The sequence below is a fragment of the Danio rerio genome, chromosome 6 (assembly GCF_052040795.2).
Source record: "Danio rerio strain M-AB ecotype USA chromosome 6, GRCz13ab, whole genome shotgun sequence".
NCBI lineage: Eukaryota > Metazoa > Chordata > Actinopteri > Cypriniformes > Danionidae > Danio > Danio rerio.
Window position 1 is genome coordinate 56,386,577 of NC_141026.1, and position 20,924 is coordinate 56,407,500.

Sequence of the window (20,924 nt, forward strand, 5' to 3'; positions counted from 1 at the left end):
CGTCTTTAACAACCAGCGGTTTTCATCCTCAAGCACACGCTCTCACTTTTCACCCCAATTTGGTCTGTGTCTGATATTTTTGTACCTGATATTTTGACACAGACACCCTCCGGTACACAATGGGCGCCGAGGGCCTACTTTAAAGAGATGAGATCACGATCCATTTACTGTGGCCATCGCACCCATACTCAGTAATTAGGACTTAATATTCTTTTCTTCTTGAGTGGAGACTCCCAAGGTGGTTGCTATATATGGAGTGAGGGCACTATATTTTAATGGACTTTTCTAGGAGAGATACAATTATTTAGACATTTTACAGGAAAGAAACATCTTAAAGGATCAGACAGCTCTATTGTTCTGTCCTTAAAATCCTCATAGGAGTCAATGAGACACTTGTCAGGATGTTTGCAGTTGTTGGAGAAGAGAATGCTGTGTTTACTGAAAGATAGGATTTCATCACGTCTCAGATTCACAACACATTACTCTAGGCCATTATTAAAGCCTGCTTATTATTGGAAAAGTTAAAGAGCTCTTGAGAGGAGGTGCAAAATATTGAAGTCAGACAATATAGATTGTATATACACCATGTATATTGGTGGACTTAAAATGCAGAGAGGTGAAGAACGGTTCTAGAAAGCAGGTAAGACAAAAAATAAAGCCAAAAAATAAAATAAAATAAAACAATCAAGTAAATAACCGGGTGAGAATGTGGTAAAATATGAAAACGTGGTAAAAATCAGGCGAGGGCTTTTGTTTTTCTGGATTGCTTTTTAAAACACTGTTCGTTGGGTTTAGGGAAGTGGGCGGACGGGTCAATCTGTGCTTTTTAAAACACTATCGGTTGGGTTTTGGGAAGGAGGAGGGTGGGTCAGTTGATTGGTCAGTGGGTCAGTCGACAGCAGCCTCTGGTGAATTTACACAAGAACACCAGGCGCAAATGGCACTCACAAGAGAAATTTGAGATCTCACAAAGCGAACACAGCGGCCTCTGGTGGATTTACGTGACAACAGTAGGCACGAATAGCACTTGCAAAAGAAATTAGAGGTTTCAAAAAGTGCACACAGCGGCCTCTGGTGGATTCGCGGAAACAAAACTGGAAAAAATACACCTCCTGGGATGTATTTCGCGATCTTCAGAAATGTATATAAGGGTACATTTTCAGAATGAGCCTGGTTTGTCTGCATTGTTGTAAAATGTTGATTTTTGATTAAAGGTTGATAATAATTTGTATATATTTTAGAAATATTGTCATTTAAAGCAATAACAGATGTTTTCATTTGTTTTCTAATTGAAAATAATGGTTATTCCACTAAATGTTAGTGTCTTAAATCTTTTTAAGTTAACATCATGTTTGTATAAAAATTTATATAAACATGTCTGAAAACATGCACCTTATGGTTATTTAAAAAAAAACTGTAATTGATAATAATTACATTTCAGTTTAATAAAAAAAATCATCATTAGTTTTCAGGAGAAACAAAACAGACCTGAAACACAACATAAAATTAAGTCCATAGAAACTGAGAATTTTAAAGAGGTCTCTTAAGTTTTTCCATAGCTCTATACATATATGTGTGTTTAGTGAAATTTAGATAATGTTGCTGTGTAAATGAGTAATATAAAGGTAATATATATAGTACTGTTAGCTGTTTGTTGGTAAAGGGGGATGAGAACAGGGGCGCTCTTAAAGATTTTGGGGCCCTAAAAAGCAATTGCAGGTATGGAACCCTAGCATTGAAACTCAAAACATTCTCTTTCTACATAGATATTATTTTTCTCTGGGTCACAAACTAATTATGTACAGTTAATTAGCCATATTTGTGATTAGGAATAGAAGCAATGGTCAGCTATTCATAGAGGCCCCTGGTTTTGAATAGAGGTAATAACATTAAAATCTTAATGGTTATAGACTGATTTTACAACATATGATAGAAAATTAATAAAAAAGCTAAATGATTAATATAGGCTTCTTGGCATTAAATCGGGGCCCCCTAATTTCCCAGGACCCTAAGCAGCTGCTTAGCTCCCTTACTGGTTAAGTCCGCCTTTGAAAGAGTGGTAACATTTATGTCAAAAGGCAAACAATGAAAACCAAAAAGCAAAAATATAATTATTTATTCAACAAAATAATATATAGAAAATTATTAATATATGAAATAGAGAATAAAGTTAATAAATGAATGAAATAAATAGCGATTGTTGCCAAATAAAAATAAAAGAACAAAGCAAAACAGTCCAGCTATGTGTTCAAAACCAATCCAGGCTCTGTCACGGTACGGAATCAAAACAGGAACAAAAAACAGGTGTAGAATCCAAGTGCAGTTTTTAATGACGATTGTGCAGTGAAAGTGACAAAAACTACAAAAAGTACAAAGTAACAAACAAACGAGGACTCAAACAGTATAAAACTCGAACCAGACTTTGACAACTAAGACAAAATACAAAGCAGGATCAGGAACACATACCAATAAAGACGACAACGACCAACTGACAAACAAGGATGAATGACTGAATATATATAGTCCAGGTAATCAACGGAGAACGGAGACAGCTGTGGTTGCAAATCAGTGTAGATGACAGATGGGTGTGTGCGCTAAAGAATGTATGGAAATGTAGTTCTTAAGCCACTGTAGTTCGCTGGGAGTAGCTGGCGAACTACAGTGGCATCTTGTGGACAAACACAGTCATGACAGGCTCATTCTGATTACGTACTACTATATACATTTCTGGAGAGCACCAAATCCATCCCAGAAGCTACATTTTTGCAGTTTTTTATTTTTTGTAAATCTACCAGAGGCTGCTGTGTAGTCCTTTTGAGATCTCTAATTTTTCTCTTGCTGTTCTCACGTAAATCCACCAGAGAGCGCTGTCGACTGACTGACTGACTGACCGACTGAAACCAAACCAAGTGTTTTGAAAAGCAATCAACTGACCCACCCTCCTCCATCCCTAAACCCAACCGATAGTGTTTTAAAAAGCACAGATTGACCCATCCATCCACTTCCCTAAACCCAACGAACAGTGTTTAAAAAAGCAATCCAGAAAAACAAAAGCCCTGGCCTGATTTTTACCACATTTTCAGATTTTACCACATTCTCACCCTGTTATTTACTTGTTTATTTTATTTTTTTGGCTTCTGTTTTTGTCTTACCCGCTCTCTGGAACCGTTCGCCGAACTCAAACCCCATCATCACGGTCAACTCTGCATGTCAAGTTCGCCAATGTACACTGCGAGCCACTGGACAAACTGATAACAGCAGGAAAACCGTTTATACGGAGGTAAGCGGTCAATTGGAAATCGCAAAAGGAACAACGTCATACCGCCCCATAGCATTCATTTTAAAGACGAAATGCAGCCAAACGTACTTCTGGCTACATAATTCACGATCTCCAGAAATGTATATAGGGCTACGTTTTCAGAACGAGACTAGTAACTGACTAATCAAGATAAATTTAAAAATAAAGTCAAAACTAACTAAACTAAACTAACTGAAAGCAGAAATACAGTGGTGGTGATTACTCTTCTACTAACTAACTAACTAACTAACTAACTAACTAACTAACAAACCAATAAACTAACTGACATAAAACAGCTAACACAAATTAGAAGGAAATGAACAAATTCACAGCATTTTTGCCTCTGCCACAGCAACCGTAAACATGATTCATTTCAAAAACCATAGCAGCTTATTAAAGTACCCATGATAATCATGTCAAAATTCATTATAGAGGATTTGCTAAAATGGTTGGCTCCTTTTTGCCGAATTGTTAGCGATTTCCCTAATTTTGCTGGTCATTTTGCATTCGCTAAAAGAAGCACACTGATAGTTACACCTCCTTCAGAAGTGAGCATCCTTTTAAATGCGCTCATGTTTGGATGCACTTTACATCTGATTCAGTGTCAGCATGGATGTGAATAACGCTCTGGCAGGCTGACAGTTCGTATGATTTCCCCGGCTCTCAGCTGCATGCAGATATAATGCCCTACATGCATGCATGAAGCGGCACTCATGTGTGACACTGAATTAGACCACATCACGCTACAGAAAAAATGCGCTCGGCATCGTCTGCAGACGCGAATGCTACGGTTTGATCACGTCTGGCAAAACCTGAATTCTGACAATTGGACTCGGATGTGTCCAATATGTAGGTGGGCACGGGTGGGATTATGTTAAGTGCGGCATGTGCACGGTGCATTTCGCTGACTTAACGTTTAACATGCAGCTCCAGCAACCAGCCCCCCCCCCCCCCCCCCCCCCCGTCTCTCTCTCTTTCCGCACCGGTACAGTGACACATTCATGAATTTAATTCCTCTGATGATTTACCGTGGTATGTGGCTTGGCTGCGATTTAATTTTTCATAGAGAGAGTGCAGAGGCTCTGCAAGCACTTAAGTGCGGAGGGGATAGGGATGGGGTTGTGGGGTGCAGGGTTAGAGCAACCTGTTTGGACCCCCCTCCACCCGCCTCCTCAATCCTCTGGCTGATCCTGGAACAGTAGTGTGTGGTTCGGGTTTGTCTCTTGTTCCTTTTTCTCATGGTGTCCTTTCTGCACCAGCAAGATCAGAGAGCCTGCGTGCAATTTTAATCAGTACGGGGAGCGGGGAATAGATAGAGGGGCAGAGAGAGAAAGGGGGTGGGGGGGATTGATCGCCACAGAGAGAGAGAGAGAGAGAGAGTGTGTGTGTGTGTGTGAGAGACAGATAGAGAGGCATAGAAACGAGAGGGAGGGGGGTTTGGGAACGAACAGAGCGTATATGCCGTGCAGCGGGTCTCAGCGTCAGACGGCATATGGCAGCCCTGCAGAGCTCTCCGAAAGGACTCTGTCAATGAAAACTGACGGGAAAAAGCAAGTCAGACAGGAAAGAAAGCTGGAAACGGTGAGTGGACACGATGCACAGCTGAACTGAGCGCATAAGATGTCTTTAAGGTGATTCCCAGCTGCAGGCGTGGAGGCGATGCGCTACCGATGGCTTTCTGGAGGAGCACTATGTCATCTGGATGTTTTGCTTTGTGAGCGCTGAATGCAGCTGCCGCTGTGACTGAACGTTCCCAGATCAGGGATGCAGCAATCCTTGCCCCCGAGCACAAGACCCTTAGGAACGTCTGCAAGAGGAACGGAGCGACCGGAGCAGGGGGCTGGGCTGCAACAAGAGGGACCGTGCCATCAACAGGGCTTTCTCAAGGGGTTATCTGTCCATTGCTGGAGCTCACCTTATTTCTGTTGGATCAAGGCTTGGCTGTTCCTCGTTTTGATGGCGCACTCCGTTCTGGTATGTTAACCCGGTGAGGTGCATCTAGGACCAGAAGTCCTTGGATTACCGTGACTAGAAGGCTGCCCGATTGGGGCCGAAGGATCATTAGGAACGCTTTCTAGAGGAACGAAGCCACCAGAGCAGGGGAACCAAGAGCTTTATTTTCCATTGTTTCCACTGGATCAAGACTTGGGTTTACTTCATTCCGATGGTGCCCTCCGTTCGGGTATGTTAGCACGGCGAGGTGCATTTAAGATTGGACGGACCAGGAGTACTTGGATTACCAGAACTCTACCAGATCAGGGAGTGCTTGGGGAAGTGGTCCGACCGGTGGAGGGAGGAGTTCTTCATCCACAACTTATCAACGGGAAGGGTGGAATGGGGAAACATGCCGTGAAGATCTTTCAAAGGACGAGCTGGCATCTGGTGTTGAAGAACTGGCATTGTGGTGGACTGTTGATCAATGAGTCGAGCTGCTTGGCTCGAGGGTCCATGACTCTATTGTAATGAACTCGTTGGCATTAATCTCCAACCGCTCCTGCTAAATGGTTTTACTTCCAATTTCGAAGACAGGTCTGTTTTATCGAACTTTGTGTTGAGAAATGTTTGTTGCATAGCCACGGAGCATGTTGGTAAAGCAGTGCGCACTTTCTGCCAAACTTCCTAGTAGTTTCTTGTAGATCTCTATATATTTTGCTGCAAGCCAAAAGCTCTTGTTGAACTTTTATTATACTCCTGTTGGAGCAACGTGCTGATGACCCTCAGCACTGTTGTTTAACTCAGAAAAGTTGCTTCGTTTGCTCTCTTTTTTGAAGAGCAACGCCAAATTGTCCCGATTAACTGACTCCCTTACTTGACAGTCTTCTTTAAAGGACTACCTGCCAAGGTCTACCTCCATACCCCATTCAGCCTTGGCCCTCATCTCCACCACAGTGAGGGCTTTTGGAGGATTCTCCATCACTAGTTTAGTCTGTAAATCTAGGGGCCCTGCGTCTAGCGGAGGCCCGTCGCTCAAGCCTGGACACTGCCTTGCTGTTGCTGCTGCTGCCCTCAGCTCTGCTGGCCAAAGATGATGTGGCAGTGCCACATCTCGGCCTCCGAGTGCCGCTGCTACAGACTAAACGGTTTTTCGCTGCTCAAACGCCATCCTTTATCGGCAGATGCAGCTGGGAGCCGCGTGCTGGAGCAGTCGGTGGGGGAGTGGCTGGAACACGTGGGCTTTCCTCAGTACGAGAGCAAACTGGTGCTCAATGGCTTCGACGAGCTGCGCTACATGGTGAGTGGCTTTTGTGCTCTGGATTGATTGACACAGCAGGTTGGTCGGAGATGTGGTGAGTTTCTGTATTTCCAACATGAAAAGACCCTAAATAGGATTCAGTTCATTGAACACTTTCATTTATGTCTATATTTTTTTGCAAGTAAAAAAGGAAAAACAGAGACAGTTGAGGTCAGAATTATTCGCCCCCCTGTTTATTATTTTCCCCATTTTCTGTTTAACGGAGGGTTTTTTCAAAACATTTCTAAGCATAATCATTTTAATAACTCATCTCTGATAACTGATTTATTTGATCTTTGCCATGATGACAGTACATAATATTTTACTAGATATTTTTCAAGACACTTCTATACAGCTTAAACGGACAGTTAAAGGCTTAACTAGGTTAATTAGGTTAACTAGGCAGGTTAGGGTAATTAGACAAGTTATTACATAACGATGGTTTGTTCTTTTGACTATCGAAAAAAATTCGCTTAAAGGGGCTAATAATTTTGTCCTTAAAATGGTGTTTAAAAAATTTAAAACTGCTTTTATTCTAGCCTAAATAAAACAAATATGACTTTCTCCAGAAGAAAAAATATTATCAGACATACTGTGAAAATTTCCTTCCTCTGTTAAACAATATTTGGGACATATTTAAAAAAGAAAAAAAATTCAATGGGGGGGGGGGGGGGGGGGGGGGGGGCTAATAATTCTGACTTCAACTGTATAAACAGTTTAAGCTGTTTTATTGTAGATTTATTTGATCTGGATTCTCTTGTTTCATGTTAAAACTGAACAGTTTTATTTGTAGATATGTAATACAAGTAAAAACAAAGGAGAAACAGACATAAAGATTTTAAGCTGTTTTTATAGTGTTCTCATTGTAGGTTTCTTGTGTTCAGTTTTATTTGGATTCTCCGATTCATATTAAAACACAACATTTCATATTGGAATTATTCATTCATTCATTCTTTTTCTTTTCAGCTTAGTCCCTTTATTAATCAGGGTTCGCCACAGTGGAATGAACCGTCAACATATCCAGCATATGTTTTACGCAGCAGATGCCCTTCCATCTGCAACCCATCACTGGGAAACATCCATACACACTCATTCACACACATACACTAAGGACAATTTAGCCTACACAATTCACCTGTTTTTGAACTTGTGGGGAATCCGGAGCACCCAGAGGAAACCAACGCGAACAGGGAGAACATGCAAACTCCACACAGAAACGCCAACTAAGTCGGAGCTCGAACCAGCAAGCTGTGAGGCGATTGTGCTACCCACTGCGCCACCGTGCTGCCCATATTTAAGTTGTTTATTTTAAATAAAAGTTTCAGTCATTCAAAATACAAGGCAAAGACATGAAATGGCAGTGTTGTCTTGCAGTTTGACATGCTATAAGCCATTTTAAGCACTTAAAATCTTTTCACCTTTAATGAGATGCTGTTCAATAGTAGAAACTATAAAAGTGTAAATTTTTATGAATGTGCATGTTTATATTTGCAGCTTATTTCGCTATATACAGCTATAAATGTGTATAAACAGGTTAAAAAAATAATGAAGAGACCCTTTGGAAATTTTCAGTTTCTCAATTAACCGTATTTGTAGCTGACTAAAACAGATTTTTTGTTTTATACTGTAAACTATTGATGAAACTTCTTCCTAACTTCAAACAGAAATGTTGAAATCTTCGGTATAAAAAAAACAGTAAAAAAAACAGTTTAAACTTTCTGAAAGGCTTAAAGATTCATATTTTGTAATTTCACATCAATTAAAACACAACAAATTTAACAGTTCACACTTAGATATTGTTTGGCAAATGTCAGCAGGTTCGGCATGCTGTCCCGGGAGAGAACCGTGAGCTTGGAAATAATTGAGCCCAGGGCTCCCACCTGGTCGATTGAGCATGTAAAGGGAGTACAAGGTCAGGTAGTTTTCGAGAGCTCCCTGTAGTAAAGAAAGATAGGTGGAGATGGGGTGGATGGAGGGTTTCTTCAGAAAACGAAGATAAAGGAGTATTTTTAGCTGGGCTACTTATAGTGAGTTTGGATTAATTGGTCAAGTCAATGGATCTAATTGGCTAACTATTAATTGTAGATGAGAAATCAGCACCTTGTCAATCATACCGGTGTCCGGTATGACACCGGTATGACATACTCCTCTCAAACTTAGTTTGCTAAAAACATTTATTATTATGACCAATTGTCATTTCCAGAAAATAAGTGGTCTAAGTTACAATATTTTAATTAGAAATTGGGGCAGCACGGTGGCGCAGTGGGTAACACAATCGCCTCACAGCAAGAAGGTTGCTGGTTTGAGCCCCGACTAAGTCAGTTGGCATTTCTGTGTGGAGTTTGCATGTTCTTCCCATGTTGGCGTGGGTTTCCTCCGGGTGCTCTGGTTTCCCCCACAAGTCCAAATACATGTGGTATAGGTGAACTGGGTAGGCTAAATTTTCCATAGTGTATGTGTGTGGATGAGTGTGTATGATGGTCCCCAGTGATGGGTTGCAGCTGAAAGGGCATCCGCTATGTATAACATATGATAATATAAAACATATGTAACATATGGATAAGTTGGCGGTTCATTCCGCTGTGGTCAAACCTGGGTCTCTGGTGTGGAGACCGGTGTGTAAACCACCGAGCCACAGTGGGAGTTGTGTTGGACCCAAACGAAAGCAATCCAAGAGGAAATCCAGAAAACAATGATTTATTTTTGGTATATTTTGGTATATATTCATGGTCAACTTAGATTCTTCTAAAAAATAAGGTAGCAAAACAGACAACTTAGGTTCTTTTCAGAATGAGGTTTTACAAAATATTCTAACAGTATTGACCTTATTCTAACATGCGGAAGTGCGCCTGTTTTCGCGATTGTCTTAGAACTTACGTTTCAGTCGCCTATGGGAGAAATGACTAGGAATAATAAACGGCAAAAAACGGTCAAACTACTTGCTCTACAAACAAATGTTTGCATGACTATACAGACCAAGTAGAATAATATAACAAGGAAATATCAAATTGCAACATCAAACAGCGAAACGAGCAGTTTTTAATGTCTAAAAATGAATGGAAGTGAATGAGACCAGAAGTCTCGTGCCAAAAAGATTCAAATGGCAGCGACCGCTCGTCTGCGAAGAATAAGGTCAATAATAAACATGTAAAGAAAACTCCACGAGGGGGGAAAACACAAGACAATAAAGCTGCGGTCACACTGGGCTTTTCCTCTCATAGACTTCCATTGATACGCACGCGAATGGGTCAGACCGGAAACGTGGGGTCATGCGTTGTTTCGCAGTTTCCTGCGGTGCAAAGTTTAAGCTTGGTGAACTCTGACCTGCGAAATCGCATCACTTGACTGCGTGAGACCAATCGAGGGTCAAAACATGACCACTCTGGACAGAAATTTAAAACATGGAGCAATCGCTCGCTTTTTTTAATGTCTAATAATCTTGTTTAATCCCGCCCCTTCTTGCAGCGCCGTACGATAGAATTTCGCACACACAAACTGTAGTGTGACCGTAGCTTAAGGCAGCCAGCAACAAGGAAAATACTAGATGTAGCTGGGAACGCTAGGCAAGTTCACCAGGGATGACTCAAAAACCAAGTGAGGAACACAGACAAATTGACAACTTAAATACACTGACTGGAACAAGTCACAGGTGATCAAAATTAAGTAAACAAGAAGACACGAGGAAGCACAAAGGCAGAGGGGAACACGGGGACCTCTAGGGGAATGGAGACAAAGTGCAGGATGTAAAATATCTTATATTCCAAAACCGAAATATAAGTGACCCCTGAATAATAAAGGGACTAAGCTGAGAAGAAAACGAATGAATGATCATTAGAAATCTCGAAGAAATGTAAGATAGAAACAATGCAAATACTCAAACTGTTTTTGGTCTCTTCTTTGCAAGACACTGACTAAATGTTTTCACTGGGTACTGGGTGTCCCTGAAACAGTTATAACAAACTACCACTGCTGTTACTTTCATGCTGTTCTTGTCGATTTAAGTAAGGCACAAATGTGTGTGTGCATATGTTCAGGGGAGTAACGTGATGGAAGACGAGGACCTTCACGAAATTGGCATCACCGATCCAGGCCACAGAAAGAAAATCCTTCATGCAGCAAAAAGCCTTCCAAAGGTACCATGTTTCAGTCCCCAAACAGTATTCGGATACTACATGTCAAACCAAGTGGCTTTTATTTTTAAAGCACTCTCTTTAACCTCACATTTGATCCACTTAAAATGACCTTGGGACCAGCTGGTTAAAAGTAATAGCAAATGTCCCAGAGAAAAGCTTCTTTGTTAATATTTTGTAATCTAATGCAATCACTTTCTGACATTTTAAGTGTGGCTTAAGTGTCCAGATGTCTTTCTTGGCTTTCCTCAAAGTGAATTATAAATGCTATGCAATGCAATTTATTTTGCGATGGCGTTTTACTGCTGTTGCAGGTGAAAGCTCTGGGATGTGACGGCAGCACCTCTCTGTACTCTTGGCTGGAAAGTCTTGGACTCGGAGAGTATCTGCACAACTTCTTGTCTAGCGGGTACCGCACGCTGGAATGTGTGAAGAATCTGTGGGAACTCGAAATTGTTAATGTAAAAACGCTATTAATGCTGGTCTTTTTACCAGGGAGTAGATGCATAACGTGTACACTGACCATCATTTCTATGTGCAGGTGTTAAAAATTGGCCTTCTTGGTCACAGAAAAAGGATCATAGCCTCGATAGCAGAGCGACCGTATGAAGAAGCACCTTCGAAAACAAACCGTTTTTCCCAGCTTAAGGTGATAAAAAAGTCTGTGCATTTATTATTTTGTTATTTATTAGTAAGTATATTTAACAGGTGCTATATAAAACTGCAAAATGTTCAAGTAGCTAATGCACCACATATAGGCTTCTAGCCAAAGACTAATAATTTGCAGGCTTAGTCCCTGTTTACTTTGGGGGGAAAAATGCTTTTCTTGGTAGTTTCTTGTTCAAATATAAATTTTTTTAATCAAGCATTTTGTAGACAAGTAAAAAAAAATTATATATTGTCTCGTTTTCAGAAATAATGTGTGAAAATTAGGTGAGTTTTTCCTTAAAACAAGCTAAGGAATCTGTCAATTAGGGTAAGCAAGCTAATATTTTAGCTTGTTTTAAGGAAAGACTCACTTGATTTTGACTTCTTATTTCTTAAAATATGACTTTTTTTTTTACTTGTCTATAAAAAATGCTTCTTGATTAGATTTTTTTGATATTTGAACTTAAAACAAGACAAAAACTCAAAGTAAGAAAAGCATTTTTTTGCAGTTTAGGATATTTCTACAATAATATAAATCTTTATATTTTAAATATTAAATCAATACAAATAGCAATACATTAAAAAAGGCAACTGCTTTACAATCACTGTTCACAATGTCACGGACAGGTCTTAAACCTGGGTCTCTGGTATGGAGACCGGTCTGTAAACCACGGAGCCACAGGGGGGGTTGTGTTGGACCCAAATGAAAGCAATCCAAGAGGAAATCCAGAAAACAATGATTTATTTTTGGTATATTTTGGTATATATTTATGGTCAACTTAGATTCTTCTCAAAAATGAGGTAGCAAAACAGACAACTTAGGTTCTTTTCAGAATGAGGTTTTACAAAATATTCTAACAGTATAATAAACATGTAAAGAAAACTCCATGAGGGGAGAAAACACAAAACAATAAAGCTGCGATCACACTGGGCTTTTCCTCTCATGGACTTCCATTCATTCGCACGCGAATGGGTCATGCGTTAAGTTTCGCAGGTTGCTGCGGTGCAAAAGCATTTTGCATAAACAAGCATTAAGTAAACAAGAAGACACGAGGAAGAACAAAGGCAGAGGGGAACACGGGGACCTCTAGGGGAATGGAGACAAAGTGCAGGATGGTGACACACAAGCCTGATTTTGTTTTGTATTATTCTCAGGGTGTGCGCTGGGTCTTGAAAAGTCTTAAAATGTCTTATATTCCAAAACCTAAATTTTAGGCCTTAAAAAAAATCTTAAATTCAGTGACATATTGTGTTGTAGGTCCTAAATAGTTTTAAACAGGTCTTAATTTTTCTCTGTCCAAGTGAAGCTACTCAATTTGGGCCGACATCCATCCAATGACCAACAATGCATTTCAATAAAACCTTCTTTTTGGTTACACTTTATTTTGATGGTCCATTTGAGTATTAGTAGACTGTCTGCTTAATATCTGCTGATACTGCTCCTTTAACAGGCATTGAACTGACTATAACAAACTTTGCAAGTACTTGTCAACTTACACTAACCCTAACCTAACAGTCTACTAATAATATATTGAGAATTAGTTGGCATGTATATACAATGTAACTTAATTTCAACAAACAGACCATCAAAATAAGTGTGACCTGAGTTCTTTTATTGCAAAGAGATACAGCTCTAAACAGCTGTTAGATATTTTTACAACAAATTACCTAAATTAATTTCCCTAATCAGAGAAAAAAAAACTAAAAACAATGACATGATTACTCATGGTAATAGCGGGCCATTAGAAAAAAATCTTAACTCTGTATAAGTCTGAAATTTCATTCTTTATGGTCTTAAAAGGGTCTTAAAAAGTCTTAATTTGACTTGATGAAGCCTGCAGAAGCCCTGTATTCTGCCTAAAATACAGTTTCCACACCTGATGCCGCTGTTCAGACTTTGTATTTTAACCCATTTGTCAGGCTTTTGTCCTCAAACTGCTCCTGTGTCTTCAACTAGCTTCTTACACATCTCATCCAAAGCTTTCTGTTGTGTTTTGAAGTGATTTTTTTTTCTTTTGTAGCTGTGAAATAACTGAAATCATTCAGCGTAGTGATATGAAGCTGTAATGTGCTCAAAACCTGCTGGAACTACTTTAGTTGTGCGTTTATCTGAAAATAACGGCATGCCTTAGAACAGGGGTGGCCAACCCTGTTCCTGGAGAGCCACCTTCCTGCAGATTTCAGTTGCAACCCATATCAAACACACCTGCCTGTAATTATTACGTGGTGTTCAGGTCCTAATTAATTGGTTCAGGTGTGTTTGATATGGGTAGCAACTGAAATCTGCAGGAAGGTGGCTCTCCAGGAACAGGGTTGGCCACCCCTGCCTTAGAATGTTCATCAGCCAATCAGAATCAAGCATTTAACAGTCCTGTAGTATAAAAGAAAAACATATTCAATAATGAATTTCAATATATACAGTTGAAGTCAGAATTATTAGACCCCCTGTATGTTTTTTTTTTCCGAATTTCTGTTTCTGTTTCTAAACATAATAGTTTTATTAACTCATTTCTAATAACTAATTTATTTTATCTTTGCCATGATGACAGTAAATAATATTTTACTAGACATATTTCAAGACACTTCTATACAGCTTAAAGTGACATTTAAAGGCTTAACTAGGTTAATTAGTTTAACTAGGCAGGTTAGGGTAATTAGGCAAGTTATTGTATAACGATGGTTTGTTCTGTAGACTATTGAAAACAAATATTGCTTAAAGGGGCTAATAATACGCCTGTCAATCTCACGTTCCATCCTTCCCTCGTGAATAGAAGCTCAAGATACTTGAACTCCTCCACCCGGGGTAAGGACTTTCCACCAACCTGGTGGTTTGCCATCTCTGGATTGGTGCAGCGGCAGCAGTAATGTGGTCAGTGTACCAGTCCATTGTGGTAAAGAAGAAGCTGAGCCAAAAGGCAAAGCTCTCGATTTACCAATCAATCTACGTTCCTTCTCTCTTCTTTGGTCATGGGCTTTGGGTCATGACCGAAAGGACAAGATCTCGGATACAAGCAGCTGAAATGAGTTTCTTTCGCAGGGTGGCAGGGCGCACCCTTATAGATAGGGTGAGGAGCTCTGATACCCGGGAGGAGCTCGGAGTAGAGCCGCTGCTCCTCTACATTGAGAGAAGCCAGCTGAGATAGCTCGGGCATCTGTTTCTGATGTCTCCTGCACGCCTGCCTAGGGGAGGCCTCGGGGAAGGCCCAGGAAACGTTGGAGGGACTATGTCTCGTGGTTGACCTGGGAACGCCTGGGGATCCCCCCGGAGGAGCTGGAGAAAGTGTCTGGGGTTCTCTCCTATGACTGCTGCCCCCGTGACCTGGCCCCGGAAAAGCAGTTGAAAATGAATTAATGAATGAATGAAAGGGGCTAATAATTTTGACCTTAAAATGGTTTTAAAAAATTCAAAACTGCTTTTATTCCTGCCAAAATAAAACAAACATGACTTCCTCCAGAGGAAAAAATATTATGAGACATACTGGGAAAAATTCCTTGCTCTGTTAAACATAATTTGGGGAATACTTAAAAAATAAATAATAATAATAATAATAATAATAATAATAATATTTTGACTTAACTGTACATGAAAATATATAGCAAGCAACAAAGATACAAATATGCATGCAAATAAAAAAAGACAGTGTAGTGTTTGTATATAGTATAGTATAGTATAGTATAGTATAGTATAGTATAGTATAGTATAGTATAGTATAGTATAGTAAAGAATGGTAAATTTGCATATAATTTGCATATAATATAGTAAAGAAAAGTATTTGTGCTTATCAGATTCAGGACCTGCTGTCTCAGAATGCATCACCGCTCAGCTATATGGATCCATACACCAGTCGCTCCATGGACATGTTACTTCCGCTCGGAGAGGCAGGCAGGAAGAGCAGAGCTTTGGATCAGGACGGCAGTATCTCCCTTCGCTCCTTCGGTGAAAGGTCACGCTCACATGTGAGTACATCTGTGACTAAAATCACTGTGATTATAATAACTTCTTTCAAGCTGCATGAATCACAAGTGAGTCATTCTCTGATTCACACTGTAAACCATGTGTAAGCACTTCTGCATTGCAGAGGAAAAATAACATTCTGAAATTTGAATATATTTATGCACTGATGTATTAAAGTAATAATAATAATGTTTTTTCTTCTGAAGTGCATCAAATTATGCCCCTTTTTACAAGATGCAAAATAAGTCTCTGAGTGTGTTTGTGAAGTTTCAACTCGAAATACCCTGAAAATAATGTTGTATAACTCTCTGACCCTTAAGGCTTTGATCCTAATTTTGGCATTTTAGTGACTGTCGCTTTAAATTCAAATGAGATTGTGCTCTTTTAAAAAGAGGGTGGAGCTACAAATGCCTGTGTGTCAGCATAGTGACAGATTCAAAAACAAGACTAACATCCTATTCAAATGAGGGAGAGATGGTCTGATGACACGTACAAAGGGAGAATGTCAATCAAACTGTTTCTGCAGACTGTTTTTATCAAGAGTGATTATCTATCATTAAATTAATACATTTTACCAGCTGGTTATACTCAAAGACTGCTGCCACACAACTGTGTTTAAACCCCTTATGAAAGAGATTTTTGCACAATCACCGCTAGGGCGGCACGATTAATTGTTTTATTATCCTGATAATTTTATTTGTGGCCCATGATCAATAATTAAATATCATCACTATTTTACATTATAAATACCAAGCCGTTATTTTAATGTGTGGAGTTTACGGATTGTACCGCATCACAAGCATGCGGTGACTGTGTCCAGATTGCAAGGGATTTTTGTAATGAATGCAATGTTGATCAGGTAGCCTTTGCTCCTTTGAATGAGTATGTATGGATGTTTCCCAGTGATAGGTTGCAGCAAAATATTATATTATATTATATTATATTATATTATATTATATTATATTATATTATATTATATTATATTATATTGTATCGTATCGTATCGTATCGTATCGTATCGTATCGTATCATATCATATCATATCATATCATATCATATTATATTATATTATATTATATTATATTATATTATATTGTATTGTATTATATTATATTATATTATATTATATTATATTATATTATATCATATTATATTATATTATATTATATTATATTATATTGTATTATATTATATTAAATTTTGTTATATTATATTATATTAAATTTTGTTATATTATATTATATTATATTATATTATATTTTGTTATATTATATTATATTAAATTTTGTTATATTATATTATATTATATTATATTATATTATATTATATTATATTATATCATATTATATTATATTATATTATATTATATTATATTATATTATATTATATTATATTATATTATATTATATCATATTATATTATATTATATTATATTATATTGTATTATATTATATTAAATTTTGTTATATTATATTATATTATATTAAATTTTGTTATATTATATTATATTATATTATATTATATTATATTATATTATATTATATTTTGTTATATTATATTATATTAAATTTTGTTATATTATATTATATTATATTATATTATATTATATTATATTATATTATATTATATTATATTATATTGTATTATATTATATAAAATTTTGTTATATTATATTATATAAAATTTTGTGATATTATATTATATTATATTATATTATATTTTGTTATATTATATTTTGTTATATTATATTATATTATATTATTTTATATTATATTATATTATATTATATTATATTATATTATATTATATTATATTGTATTATTTTATTTTATATTATATTATATTATATTATATTATATTATATTATATCATATTATATTATATTATATTATATTATATTATATTATATTATATTATATTATATTATATTATATTATATTGTATTATATTATATAAAATTTTGTTATATTATATTATATTAAATTTTGTGATATTATATTATATTATATTATATTTTGTTATATTATATTTTGTTATTTTATATTATATTATATTATATTATATTATATTATATTATATTATATTATATTATATTATATTATATTATATTATATTATATTGTATTATTTTATTTTATATTATATTATATTATATTATATTATATTATATTATATTATATTATATTATATTATATTATATTATATTATATTATATTATATTATATTATATTATATTATATTATATTATTTTATTAATCATTTCAGGTCATGTTTTGTGTCTGTAGTTCTCCTTTATATACTAAATAACAACTTTCCATGAAACACATTTTAGTACTTCCTAGTAATTACAGGAATTTCTCTCGAGAAAATTTGTTGCAATTGCTATGACATTTTTTATAGGGAATTTATTTTTATACTCATTTAAAAGCGGATGTCTGTTACCATGGGGCACAGTCACACCTCTGAACGCCACAGAACATGAATAATTGATACCGTTTTTAAATAAGGCAATTTTTTAAATAATTTAAACTCGTTATGCTTTGAAATTTATGGAGGGACAATACAAAAATGCTGCAAATACCATGAAAAGAGTCTCCACTTTGAACATAGTCATATGGTATTTTGTATTTTCTATATTTTTTTTCATGCAGTTAAAGTCAAAATTACTAACCCGCCTGTGAATTTTTTTTCCTTTTTCAAATATTTCCCAAATTATGTTTAACAGAGCAAGGGAATTTTTCACATTATTTCCTATAATTTTTTTTCTTCTGGAGAAAGTCTTATTTTGTTTTATTTCGGGTAGAATAAAGGCAGATTAAAAATTTTAAATCTATTTTAAGGTCAATATTATTAGCCCCCTTAAGCAATATTGTTTTCAATAGTCTACTGAACAAACCATTGTTACACGGCAACTTGCCTAATTACCCTAACCTAATCTAATAAACCTAGTTAAGCCTTTAAATGTCACTTTAAGCTGTATAGAAGTGTATTGAAAAATATCTAGTCAAATATTATTTACTGGCATCATAGCAAAGATAAAATAAATCAGGTATTAGAGATGAGTTATTAAAACTATTATGTTTAGAAATGTGCTGAAATTTTTTTTCTCCCTATTAACCTGAAATTGGGGACAAAAAAATTAACAGGGGGGCTATTAATTCTGACTTCAACTGTATATACTGCATTTTCTGTGTGTGTTTGAGACTGATTTGTTGTGTTTTTCTTTAGGATCGTCATGCAGATCGACACTCACGTCAGAATCGCCCTACCAGCCAATCTCACACATACACCACTGTCTCCGCCTGGCACCATCATCCTGAGAAGCTTATCACCGAATCCTGCGTTTATGAGGCCAGAGTAAGTCTGCTCTACACTGTAAAGCAAAAAAGGATCAGTTGGCATTTCTGTGTGGAGTGTGCATGTTCTCCCTGTGTTGTTGTGGGTTTCCTCCGGGTGCTCCAGTTTAATAAATAGCAAATGCTCTTTGGTGTGACGCAACTGACTCTTAAAGGGAATGGAAGATGAGACTCTGATTGCTTTATTCTCAAAACACACCTGTAACTCATTAAGAGAATAAGCTCAGGCCTGTTAAACCATGCACTGCAGCGCAAAGCGGATTTTACAGAGTGGACACACCCTTAATGCTTTTGCACCCTGCGCTTTGCACTTTGCTCCTGGATATTAAAAAAGAGCCCAATGTCTCGAAAAAGCTTTTTGATTTAAGAATGTTTAGATATTTGGACTAGAAACAAGACAAATATTGTAAGGTAGAAAAGTATTTTAGCTATATTTATTTATGCTTAAAGAGATGCTTCACCCAAAAACTAAACATTTGCTCAATATTTACACACCCTAAAGTGGTGTCAAACCTTTTTTTCTGACACCAAAAACACATAAGAAGGTATTTTGAAAAATGTTGAAACCTGTAATTAGCCCCTTTCACACAGTGATACCGGTAAATATCCGGAAAATTTCCGGAACGACTTTACCGGTATATTCAAAAAAGCGCTGTTCACACAGGCGAGGACGTTACGGAAATTTTCCGGAAAAGAGCATTCACACATCCATTCCAAAATACCGGTAAATTCTGACATCATTCACCACAAATGAGCTTTAAACGGCTGCGCTTGTATTTGTAAACATTTGACTAAATTACAGACTCTGTGGATGATCAATATTGTGAACAACTTTCGCAGGATCACTTTCACATGTCGAGATGTTCATAATATGTGCGTGTGCAGGCGCTCACAGGCGCACGCAAAGCTTGAAGGTAAACAAACAACGGCTTATCATAAGCATCTCATTGATGATTATTTACACAGTTGGCATAAAGAAAAACATATAAACGTGATCTGACTAACTTCTAGCAGCTAAATGTGTCTGGAAAAATATTCAAAGACTTTTATCCTCACAAACCGCGTGGACGTAAATGCGTCTGACTGTTGTGATTGGCTAAAGCAGACGCCTCACGTCAGCACGTTCTAGACGTGCACGCGCTTATTACGGGAATCTTCCTTCTGCATTCACACAGCGCAGCATTCCGGCAAATTGCCGGTAATGTTACAACTTCTCTTTCCGGAAAATAGCCAGAACGAATTTACCGGTATTTTCAATAAGGACCTGTTCACACATACAACCTTTCCGGAAAATTGCTGTATGTGTGAAAGGGGCTATTGACTTCCTTAGTATAAATACTATAGAAGTCAATGGTTACTGGCTTTTAGCATTTTTCAAAATATCTTCTTTTGCTTTTAACAGACTTCTTAGTCTTTAACAGACAAGTTGTGACATATTTTTCAGTTTTGGGTGAACTATGATATTGTGTTGTTTCAGCTTATAGTAAATAAGAAGTTTGAACAAACAGGAAACATCATTTTTTGAGTGTATATAACTAGGGAGCTAATTGAGACGCACCCATTGTTTATGTGTAATGCACCTCAGTTTTGGCAGAACATGAGCACTAACCAGTACAGCTCAAACCCTGAAAGGACTGTCAAAAGGACTGTGATTCAGGTCATGAAGATCAAAACCAGAGGAAGTCTAGATTTAAATAAATAAAACATCCATTAATGAGCGGCGCATTAAAAATTAAAGTGCTCTTTTGAACCATCATTGTTATTTTTAAAAATGTGAGTCATGGGATGAAATTGAGAAAGTACTATGCAGCAACGTAGCTGTACGTTTATATATTTATAATGTTACAAAATGTTTCTAGATGCCTGGAGGGATGAATGGAAATGAAGGATGGATGGATGGATGGATGGATGGATGGATGGATGGATGGATGGATGGATGGACGGACGGATGGACAGATGGATAGATGGATCATTGATAAGATTGGATGGATGGATGAAAATATTAGATGGATGGATGGATGGATGGATGGACGGATGGACAGATGGATAGATGGATCATTGATAAGATTGGATGGATGGATGAAAATATTAGATGGATGGATGGATGGATGGATGGATGGATGGACGGACGGATGGACAGATGGATAGATGGATCATTGATAATATTGGATGGATGGATGAAAATATTAGATGGATGGATGGATGGATGGATGGACGGATGGACAGATGGATAGATGGATCATTGATAATATTGGATGGATGGATGAAAATATTGGATGGATGGATGGATGGAGAGATGGACGGAT

General features: G+C 37.0%; 2 protein-coding genes across 14 annotated transcripts in view; one reads left to right on the top strand and one right to left on the bottom strand.

Annotated features, from left to right (window-relative positions):
• The window catches only part of slc12a5a (solute carrier family 12 member 5a), a 2,560,186-nt gene that overhangs the window by 344,183 nt on the left and 2,195,079 nt on the right, over positions 1-20,924 (bottom strand). The gene's annotated exons all lie outside the window — the stretch shown is intronic.
• anks1ab (ankyrin repeat and sterile alpha motif domain containing 1Ab) overlaps positions 1-20,924 on the top strand; it is a 413,081-nt gene that overhangs the window by 39,062 nt on the left and 353,095 nt on the right. For 10 of the 13 annotated variants that reach the window (XR_015492423.1, XM_087254734.1, XM_087254731.1 and 7 more), the window contains 6 exons: positions 6,415-6,530; positions 10,565-10,663; positions 10,975-11,121; positions 11,202-11,309; positions 15,095-15,265; positions 18,491-18,619. Coding sequence is in view for 11 of the 13 variants with exons in the window: in XM_087254734.1 (XP_087110860.1) it covers positions 6,415-6,530; positions 10,565-10,663; positions 10,975-11,121; positions 11,202-11,309; positions 15,095-15,265; positions 18,491-18,619 (770 nt within the window). In the remaining 2 variants the exon portion in view is untranslated. Of the gene's footprint in view, positions 1-4,781; positions 6,531-10,564; positions 10,664-10,974; positions 11,122-11,201; positions 11,310-15,094; positions 15,266-18,490; positions 18,620-20,924 lie in introns of those variants that run through there. The other 3 variants (XR_015492424.1, NM_001442453.1, NM_001442454.1) reach the window with 1 other exon arrangement.